The 10676-nt window shown below is 60.7% G+C and overlaps 1 protein-coding gene across 4 annotated transcripts in view; it reads right to left on the bottom strand.

Moving 5' to 3' along the window:
* Nucleotides 1-10676, bottom strand: part of CCDC57 (coiled-coil domain containing 57) — a 70702-nt gene that overhangs the window by 28322 nt on the left and 31704 nt on the right. For 3 of the 4 annotated variants that reach the window (XM_029928351.1, XM_029928352.1, XM_029928353.1), the window contains exons 12-13: nucleotides 8028-8156; nucleotides 3635-3821 (exon numbers count right to left, since the gene is read on the bottom strand). In XM_029928351.1, the coding sequence (XP_029784211.1) occupies nucleotides 3635-3821; nucleotides 8028-8156 (316 nt within the window). The remainder of the gene's footprint in view (nucleotides 1-3634; nucleotides 3822-8027; nucleotides 8157-10676) is intronic. The other variant, XM_029928354.1, reaches the window with a different exon arrangement.

Below are 10676 nucleotides of genomic sequence, written 5' to 3'. Positions count from 1 at the left end.
AGTGAAGATCCCCACGGACGCACACGTGCCCCAAGCTCGCCTCGACACCGAGTGTGAGGCTTCTCGACCTGAGATTCAAACTCCGTGCTGACTCCGTTTGCTTCCTCAGCCCCCTGGGGAGGCCACGTGTCACCCGCACCCTCACCGGCTGCGTGGGTTTCTCTGGGGACCTGCTACCCGGGCCCCTGCATGGGGCCTGCACATGCCTGTTTTAGGTACGGATCCTCTTCACCTGTCAGACATGTTGAAAACATTTCCGTTTATTTTTGTTTACTGTGTCTTCTCCTTAGAGACATTTTAAATATAATACCGTCACGTCAGTTATCTTGGACTTCCGCCTAGGGAGTTAATTTTTAGCCACTTTTAGGGAAGCCTTTCTCCATGCTCGTGGTTGCTGCAAAGCTGAGCTGAGGAAGCGTGTGCAGAGACAACGGGGCAAGGGCGGCGTGGACTGACCCCATCCCACACGAAGGTCTCAGAGAGTGAGAGCCACAGGTCCAGACACAGTGCCATGGACCACGAGGCACTACTCTATGGTGGCACTGTACAGGCTAGGGACTGTGGATAGTTTCCTAGCAAAATAAAAATGACCAAAACGGACTCAAGAAGAGGCAGAAAACCCACACAGAGAAATCACTGTAGAAGAAAATGAAAAGACACTCGAACGTCTACCATTGACAAAGACACCAAGTACAGAAAATCCTTTTGCTGAGATCTCACACCTCCAGGGGAGCTGCAAACCTAGTTACTAGGGGTCTGCAGCTCTCTCTGCTGACACGGTGGGGCAGGCAGAGTACAGGCCTGGCATCAGGAGACAGTGAATTCAGCCAGATTTGGGGCCTGGTGATGCAGAAATTACAGAAGGCAGTTTTCTGGGATGTAGCGATGGCTCCTCTATTGGGTGGATGGATGGTAGATGAATTGATGGATGGATAGAAGAGCGGATGGGTGGATGGACAGATGGATGGTTAGTTAGATGAGCAGATGGATGGAGGGGTGGGCGGGTGGATGAATGGGTGAGTGAATGGATGGGTGGGTGGGTGATTGGGTGGATGGATGGATGGGAGCTGGGTGACTCACTACAATACTTGGCTATAAGGCCAAGCTGGCTATAGGTAACCACAATGAGGAGGAAAGTAAGTTCACTGAATGAAGGATCAGAAAGGGAAGGAGGCATGGCTGTGGTTAGAAAAAGGTCTGGGGGCTTGGAAGCTGGGAGAGGGCATCCTGGCAGTGGCATAGCTTGGCATGGAGCCAAGGTCAAGAGCAGCAAAGTTCTGATGTGGAGAATGTTACTGGTTTAGAAAACGAGAGAACGGAACGGAATTCCCAGAAGAAGAGAAGCAGTCACGGGCGTCGCTGTGGTGGCCGACTGTGGAGTGACAATCACGAGGCAGCGGAGCAGGGGCAGGTAGCACAGCCTTCCGAAGGGGCAGGCTTGTTAGTGAACTTGGCACAAGAGGGTCTACAAGTGTGTCTGATGAGCAGGTAAAGCCGGCCTTCCTCCCCAGCTTGTGACCCGGAAGGAGGAAAGGGAGTGGCTTTCGGGGAGCAGGTCCTGGAGCCCTAGCCAGGGTGCAGGTGAGCGACATCGCTGTCCCTGCAGTGCACTGACAGCATCTGGAAACACACCCAGTCGGCCCGTTTACTGCTCCTCCTTCTGGGGGCGGGTCCTCAGAAGAGCAAAGCCTCTCATCTGAGACAGCCTCCCCTCCAGGGTCCCACGCGTCAGGGGGACCCTCCGCAGAGGTCTCTGAAGTCACGTGGGCCATCTTTACCCATAAGGTCTGGTCTGCTCTGCCCTCAGCCCGGTGCCTCGGCAAGACGGCCGTCGGGCACACACATGTCCTCGACCGGCTGCACGCTCTGTCCCAGGGACGCGGCGCTCGCTCCAGCCCTGTGCCCGGGGTTCTCCCGCGTCTCACCCACCGCTCCCCAGATAACTCCCTCAGTCGTATCGGACCGAAAACTCTAGCATGTGAAACACTGCTATTATTACCCACACGGCTTAGCGGTGGGAAGAGTCCCGAGGACAAAGTGCGAGGCTGGACCTCCCCCTCTCCTTCCGAGCGCGGGTGGTTAGGGACTTGGAGGACCGGCCCAGGGATGCCAAGACCGGAAGTCAAGACCGTAGTCAGCCTTCTGCCGTGCTCTGGGCCTTCCTTTTCTAATCGCTGAGAGAGAGGGGGAGGGAGGGCGCAAGTGAGCGAGGGGCAGAGAGAGTCCCGGGAGGGGTGCAGAGGGGGAGGGGGAGAGACCCAAAGCAGGACTTGTGCTCACCCGGTGGGGGCTCACAGCCACAAGCCCATGACCTGAGCCAAAGCAGGACGCTTGATGACCGAGCCCCCAGGCGCCCTGTGGCCTTCACTTCTAAAGCCAGTTAGTTGGTGGGTCTGCAGCCTTCCAGCGTCCCCTCCACCGCTAGACAAGGGACAGCAGAGCAGAAGTGGCCTGTCTCCCAGCAACCACGGCTGGAACCCCGAAGCCCCTTCTGACCGTACTAGCTCAAAGCTCCTGCTGGCAGAGCCCGAGTGGGCAGAAGCCACGCAAGGCGAGAGGGATGCGGGGCGCGGAGCGGGGTGCGGCAGGGAAATGGGGCCTCGTGAGAAGGCAGTCCGGGAGCCACGTGCCTGAGGGTTGCTCTGGGCACTGGACAAGAGCGTTCGGGCCGGGCGAGGCTGCCCTTTGCTGGCCCACGCACTCTCTGAAGGCCCCGGGCACCGGCCCCTGCCCTGGCGAGGCTCCCCCTAGTGGGCTGTGGTGAAACCCATGCAGCCACAAGGCCAAGATCATCTTGCCCAACTCTGGCGCCTTCGCTCCTCTAGCAATGTGCTCTACCAACAGGGGGCCTTGGCCTTGTGCCGGGAGCCCGACATTTGCTCTCAGCTGGCGACCCTGCACTAACTCTTCCGAGAACCACTCACAGAAAGGTGCGCCTCAACCAAATCCAGACTGTGCCTTCCGTCTTCCCTTGCCTGGAACCACAGTGCCCTTAACCCACTGCCGGCTTGGGGCGTGTTCCTTCCTTACTGGCTTGTTTGGAGACCTTACCCTGTGCTGTGGCTTGTGAAACGCCACTCGTGTAAATCAAGTCTGGCAGCGAGCCCACGCCTAGTAAGTTACTGTCAGGGGCATTAGCCTGAGCCTACCCGGCTGCAGACAAAGGCCTCGGCTCCTGTGAGCGCCGCCGCTGCCTGGGTCTGTCCCGCAGCCTGGGACACGGGCACGTCTCTTTCTAGTCTGGGCTGAGCCCTGCCTGTCATTCTCGGGACCCAGCGCCCTCTGAGACACCTGTGGGCAGCTGGGCCCGGGTCGCAGGGCAGACACAGTGGCTGTTACTCAAAATCCGGGCGCGGCCAGCCCAGGAACACGGTGGCACAGAGATGCCGCGTGCTTGGCAATTTTTTCTCACGGGCGCTGCCAGAGGAGCCGGTTCACGGAAACCCGGTGGCGGCAGGAAGCTCTGCTCTGTGCCCGTGACCCCTGACCCCGGCTTCGTGCCACAGGGGCGGCCTCTGTTCTCCTCCCGCCTGAGAAGTCAGGCCAGGCCCTGTCCCGACCCACTCTCGCCGCAGGGCAGTGACCCCCGTTCCGAGGGGGAGGCCCGGCCGCGGCCTGCCGTGCCCGTGCTCACCCGGGGCGTGGCCCAGCTCTGCTCGGAGCCGGTTTCCCGTCTCCAGGAGCTGCTCCTTCTCCAGGCGGAGGCGGATGATTTCTCGGGCGGCCTCCTCCAGCTTCCTTTGGAGTCGGGGCACAGACGATGCCCGTGGGGGCTGTGGCCCCTGGTCTTGGGTCTCCGAGGGTCCTTGGTCTGCAGGGACCTGTGAACAAAGCCATAGGCAGACTGCCCCTAAGCCCAGCCCTCCAGGGGGGAGAAGGGCGGGCTGGCCGCACCCCTGGGGGCCATCCTTCCGGATGAGAGACCGGGGAAGGGCCGAGATCGGGACCCCACATCCTGGAAGCTTCCTCTCCCATGAGTAGGGTGAACAGGGGCCGTGAACCAGGACGGCCTGGCCTGCTGCTGGCCCCGGTGCCTCCGCCGAGTCTGTGCCTTTCCAGAGGGACGAGGAGGAGCCAGCTGGCACCCTCACTCAGCCTCCAAGGGGCTGCTGGGACTCACGAGGGCTGCATGTGCACCGGGGCAGTGGGCACTGGGGCCACCCGGCGTGGGGCGGTGGCAGGCATTGGGGTCAGCTGGCATGGAGGGGCTGTTAGAGGCCTCCCTCCACTCTCTTCCTTCCTATCTGGACCCTGCACTTGCGCGTCCCTGTGCTGGGTCACTGCATGGCCCCCAGACACGTGCAGTCACACTTGGGAGAGGCGTTCAGAATGAGGCAGGGAGTAGAGAATACGAGAGAAAGAGAAGAAAGTGTGTGCAGACCACTCTGAGCCAGACGGAGGCCCAGGAGGAGTCGGTGTCCAAGGCCCCGAGGGAGGCAGGTGGCCTAGTTAGGCACGGCGGCTCCTGACACCCATGAAAAGCTGTACTGTGCCCCTGTCCCGGCCACACGAGCTGGAGCCAGAGCGGAACTGGCTGGAGTCCCTGAAACAGACCCGCCGTGTCCTGGCCCCATTTCCCGGTGACCCTCTCCAGGGCGGGTGGGCGCCTGTGCCCTCCTGGAGCCCCGAAGCTCTGGTGTATGCCAGGCTAGCTCAGCACGAAGACAGGTAGGGGAGGGGAGATGGCAGAGGAGAGAGGGAGGCAGCCCTGTGGCACTGAGGCCCCAGCACCCAACCCCACACCCTCTCCCCAGTGGGGGAGCCGGGCCTGCTCTCACCGGCGCAGCACACGGGCCTTGCTGACCTTGTCCCGAGGGCCCAGGGCATGAGTGGGGCCTTGGGCCTCTGGAGAGGCTGGGATAGACTCGGAGGAAGGGAGGACGGGGCCCGCCCTCCACAGGAACGTGATCTTGGAGTCACCTGAGCCACTTTATGTGAGGAGGGAGCAACCCTCAAAAGACACTCACTCAGAGACCCCAGAGAAACCTCACTCCCGAGAGCAGGCCGGCAGCCTCAAGGCGGCCTCTGGCGCGAGGCGGGAGTCGAGCCCTCACCAGGGGTCTGCGGCCAGGCTCTGGGGGCGGGGTGGGGGGGACCGTGCAGGCCACACTTGCAGCAGCCCAGCTCTAGCCACCGAGGCTGCGCACGGTGGGCTCTGCAGCTGGAGGCCTGTCCTGGGCTCCGTTTCTGACGCAACTGCTTTGACAGCTTTCTGCACGCTATCCACACCCACGACACCGTGACCATGCATCCTAGGACTCATTAGCGACAGTGTGCTGGGTCCCAAGTGGCCCCATGCCGGCCCCCAGGGGCTGCTCCCAGCATCCTGGCCAAGGAGGTGCACATCCGAGCCGCACACCAAGGGCTCAGCCAGGGGAGACGTCCCCATGAGGACTCTGTTCCAAGGCCAGTGGCGACTGTGCCCCACAGAGAAGCCCTTCAGGAGGCTGACGTCCGAGCCAGCCCCCACCCCGCGGGCGCAGAGGGGCGCTTGCCAGGGTGGCCGGCTCCCAGGGGCTCTGGCGGAGGGCAGGTCCTCCCTCGGGTCCCAAGGGTGCAGGCAGCGCCGGCGAGGACTGCCAGCGAACACCGCCCCCCGGTGGACCCAGAGCGACCCTCCCACAGTGCTCCAGGCCGGAGGGGCTTTCGGACTGGAAAGGCTGGGGGTCACCAGAGACGAGACAGCTGCGGGGATGTGCAGGTGCCGGTCAGGCAGGGGGCTCCGGCGCCCGTGGGGAGGCTGGCTGAGGTCTGCACGGTCCCTTGTCCCGGGCCGGGGCGTGTGGGCCCTGCCTCCACCAGGGAGAGAGGTTGGCCTTGTAAGGTACCTGTGACCTCTCTGCTTTGTCGCCCCTGGCGCCCTGGCCTCACAGTTTCTCCGTGACCCGCCAACAGGAAGTTGGAGACGCCAGGCTGACCGACGCTGGGGCGCTCGGGCCCGTGCCTCCTCAGAGCGGACATTCTCCTCACAACCAGTCACGGAAACCAGAAGGTCACGCTGGAGACAACATTCTGACCTGAGCCACGGGCTGCCTGCAACCTCACCAACCGTCCAGTCCCGTCCCACACAGTGGGCTCCTCCCGCCCAGGGCACGTGTGGCGTTGGCCGCCCGGGTCCCTGCAGGCTCCTGACGGGCTGCTTTCAGACATCACTTGTGGCTGGAGTCTGCGCGAGGCTGTGGCCCCTGGGCGTCCGTCTGTCCCCACCCCCGCGGCGGGAGCACGTGTGGTGTCTGCAGGCTGCTCCCCGGGAAAGCCGAGGAGTCAGCGGTGGGAGACGCCGCATCGCAGCCTTGTTCCCTTTCTGTGTCAGGATGGCTGCCCGGCGCACCGGTCCCTCCGCCCCAGGGGGCCTGCCTCCGCCTCGGCCTCTCCTTGTCACCGCGCTGCAAGGCCCGCTTCTCCTGTGGCCAGCGCCTGAGGCCCTCGGGTGCCCGCGTCCCTCGGTCCGTCGCTTCCCTCAGCAGACGGAGACATGCAGAAACCAAGGTCTTAACACTGTAGTGCTGAAGCTTCCTGGCCACCAGGATGCTGGCCCTCCTGGGGGGCCGCCCTCGTCTGGGCACGGGGACTGGCCCAGCGTTTCCCATGCCTCGATTTCTCCCCAGGTCTCAGGATGCTTCAGCTCCAGCCTGTCCACCACAGAATTAAAGACCCGGATTTTAAGTCCTGCTGATCTGTAGGATTTCTTCCGTGTAGGCAGGTGGGATCCGGGAAGCAGGCGAGGGTGTCAGGAGGCCCTCGGGCACAGCCAGCCTCGGGCCACACACGGGCAGCGTCTGGGGTGAGCGGTGGGCACTGGCTGAGGCGGGCGCACCGCCTGCTTCGCCTCTGTGGCCCTGTGGCCGGGACGGCAGGAGGCCTGGCCGTGTCCCGCTCCCGTCTGAGCCATTTCTCACACATCTGTCTGCCCCGAGGCACGTCCAGGCCCTTCCGAGCCAGAAAGGAGTCCACCCCACTTCCCGCCGGTCCTTTGGTGACAGACCTGGTCCCGGAGGAGCCGAGGCCCCTCATGCCCGTCATGCTGCCCTCGGGACAGAGCTCAGGACACACAAGGACTGTGGCTGAGCCGCCTTCAACTCCCATACCACCTCTGCCAGAGCTCTGGGTGCCACCAGACACCGCACTGTAGTCCTGGCTGCAGGTCACGCAGGTCACCGCAGGAACCACGGGTCATGTAGGTCACCACAGTCACACAGGTCACCCCAGTCACAGGTCACCCGAGTCACATAGGTCACTCCAGGTCACATGGGTCACTCCAGGTCACACAGGTCACCCCAGGTCACCCCAGTCACACAGGCCACCTGAGTCACATAGGTCACCTCAGTCACACAAGTCACCCCAGGTCACACAGGTCACCCCAGTCACAGGTCACCCCAGGTCACACGGGTCACCCCAGGTCACCCCAGGTTACCGACAGGTAACTGGCAGCAAAGAGCACGCACTCCCGACAGCACGTCTACCGCGGTCCTCGGGAGAGGAAAAGTGGCTGGGCTGTAGCTCCAGAGCTCGGGGCCTGGCCTCAAACAGGCCACGGAGCCAGCCAGGCACTGGGCGCAGAGGGCCTGACAGGGGCCAGGACGGGCGCCCCGAGACACGCATGCGGGGCCCGCCGTCACGTGTGGAGGGCCGTGGTCTCAAATACTCCGAGAAGCCTCACAAGGCTTCTCTCACAGGAAAAACCCAATTTGCATTTGATTTTGGGGCTTCCCAGAGCCCTCCGGGCAGGAGTCAAGGACTCCCTTTTAGGGGAAACAGAAGAGCCCTCCTCACGCGTCTGGGTTTCTGACGCTGGACTTTGAAACGGGGGTCCTAGGGCCTGGAGGCCTGAGGTGGGGCCGCACCCCCCTGACACCGTGTCCGTCGAGGACCAGGCCCAACCGTGAGAACAGCCGGGTAGAAGAGGGGACAGTGAGGCAGGCACCCCAGGCCCGGGAGGACTCTGCAGACAGCCCCTGGGGGGCTTCTTTCTGCCCCAGGGCCTGGGACAGAACAGCCGGTGGCAGGAGTGACCAGAGGGCACCTACCTGCCTCCCGACATGCTCCTCAAGCTCGGCCACCTGCTTCTGCAGCTCCAACACCTCCAGGTGCACCTGGTCCACCTCGTGGGGCAGCTCGCGCCGGACGGTGCCCACGTCCAGGGGTTTCTGCAGCACCTGGAAGGCAGTTTCCGGGGCAAGGTTGGGGGGGCGCAGGGAGGCAGGGGACGGGCAGAGGCGCACGGCACAAACTACGAAGGTCAGACAGGAAATGCTTTGTTGGTCTCTCCTCTCTGGCTTAAGGCGGCTGCCCCGCACGCCTGCGTCCACCAGCGTCCTGGCAGCGGGGACTTGGGTGCCCGTGGTGGAGCCTGCACTGGACTTTGAGGCTGGGTCATCCAGGCCGGGAACTGTCTGGACGGAGGCAGCGGGCCATAGCCCTCTTTGTGAGCCCGGTCCGGGGGGAAACAGACACCCGCAGGAAAGGCAGGCAATCTGGGGTGGATGGGGAGGGGGCGGGGTGGGCGGGGCAAGGCCAAGGCTATCAAGGGGAGCAGACAGAAGGCGGAAGCGCATGAGGGTCAGGAAGGGGAATCCCAGGCACACAGCAGCCTTGGTAGTTACAGGTCGGCCGTGAGATGCCCAAAGTGGGTCTCTGGCCAGAGCGGTAGGCCAGCCCTTCCCTTGGGCAGCTTCTCCGGACGTCTGGCCTCCCGCTGACGCAAGGAAGGAAAAAGGAACCAACAGAAAGAATGATACCCCTCCATACTATGACTTTCCCACTTTATTCTCAGGAAGATAAAAAATATTGTGTTCTTCCAGGAACTCCTATAATAAATTCCTGGTGAAAACTTTATTCTTTGAATTCGTCACACACGCATCCAGAAAGGTGACCATTTGGTAAACAGACACTGTAAATTAAAACAGAAACAGAAGCCACTTTGAGGTGGACATTTTTCCTCACAATAACCATATCGTCTATGATTATCAAAAGAAAATTAAAAGCTTTTATTTAAATGTTTATTTCCTGTTTGTAAAGCGTGCGCATGCCTGTGTATGAAATCGCAACAGAGGGCAGAACAGGAAGGAGCAGGTAGGAAGACCAGCGTTTGAGACCCCTCCCCTCTCGTGTGTGCAGAGGTGCATCTGAATCGGCTGTGTCCAGCGGGGCGCCTGTTCCATGGGGGACGCAGAGTGTACAAGGTGGTGGGACTCACGTATTTACAGACTTCACAGGACATGTGAAACCCCCCCGCCCCGTGTCACCTCGTGAAGAACATACCCGCACAGAGGGCAACAGGGTGGCACGACACCAGAAGTATAAGCAGTAAGACAGGGCGCCTGGGGGCTCAGGCAGGTAGGTGTCCAGCTTCGGCTCAGGTCATGATCTCACAGTCTGTGGGGTCAAGCCCCGCATCAGGGTCTGTGCTGACAGCTCAGAGCCCAAAGCCTGCTTCCAATTCTGTGTGTCCCACTCTCTCTGCCCCTCCGCCACTTGTGCTGTCTCTAAGAAATTAACATTTTTTAAAAAAACTTTCTAAAAAGTATAAGCACTAAGAAAATACAGACAACAGTGGAAATCATAAAAACTAAAAACTTGTGCTTCAAAGGACATTGTCAAGGAAGTGAAAAGACAAGCCTTAGAATGGGAGAAAAATTTTATAAGTTATACATCTGATAAGGGACGAGTATCCAGTGTATATAAAAAGCCCCTAGAACCCAACAATAAAAAGACAATCCAGTTACAAATAGGCGAAGTATCTGAATAGACATTCTTGCAAAGAATGCACACAAATGGCCAGTAAGCACATGAAAAGATGCTCCACATTATTCGTTGTCAGGAAAAATGCAAATCAAAACCACTGTGAGGTACCACTTCGCACCCACTGGGTCGGCCAGAGTCAAAAAGACAGAAAGTAGGTCGTGTGGACCAGGATCTGGGCCGTCAGAGTCCTCACACGCGGCCAGAGGGACATAAAATGGTGCAGCCGCTCAAAAACAGTGTGTTGATTTTTCAGAAAGTTACCACTGAGGGCACCTGGGTGGCTCAGTCGGCTAAGTCTCTGACTTTGGCTCAGGCCATGATCTCACAGTTCCTGAGTTCGAGCCCCGTGTCAGACTCTGTGATGACGGCATGGAGCCCGGAGCCCACTTCCAGTTCTATGTCTCTCACTCTCTCTGCCCCTCCCCTGCTCCCTTGCTTGCTCTCTCTCACTCTCTCTCTCAAGAATAAATAAACATTTGGGGCGTCTGGGTGGCTCAGTCGGTTACATGCCCAACTTCAGCTCAGGTCATGATCTCACTTTCGTGGGTTCGAGCCCCGCATCAGGCTCTGTGCTGACAGCTAGCTCAGAGCCTGGAGCCTGCCTTAGGTTCTGGGTCCCCTTCTCTCTATGCCCCTCCCCAACTCACTCTGTCTCTCCTTCTGTCTCTCGCTCTCAAAAATAAACAAACATTAAAAAAAAAAGAATAAACATTTTAAAAAAAGGTTGCTGCGGTCCAGCAGCCCAGTGCTGCGCGCACGCCTGGAAGAACTGAACGCAGGGGCTTGACCAGGTGCTCGGACGCCGCGCCCACAGCAGCAGCCCCAGCTGCCAAAGGGCGGGGGCAACCAAGCGCCCGGCGGACGGCGGATGGCGCGGTAATGGTGGGTAGCACTCCGCCCCGAGGGGGCACGGAGCACTGACTCATGCTGCT

The sequence above is a fragment of the Suricata suricatta genome, chromosome 17, assembly GCF_006229205.1.
Source record: "Suricata suricatta isolate VVHF042 chromosome 17, meerkat_22Aug2017_6uvM2_HiC, whole genome shotgun sequence".
Lineage (NCBI taxonomy): Eukaryota > Metazoa > Chordata > Mammalia > Carnivora > Herpestidae > Suricata > Suricata suricatta.
The sequence above is the reverse complement of the archived record's forward strand: the minus strand, read 5'-3'. Positions and strand labels throughout refer to the sequence as shown.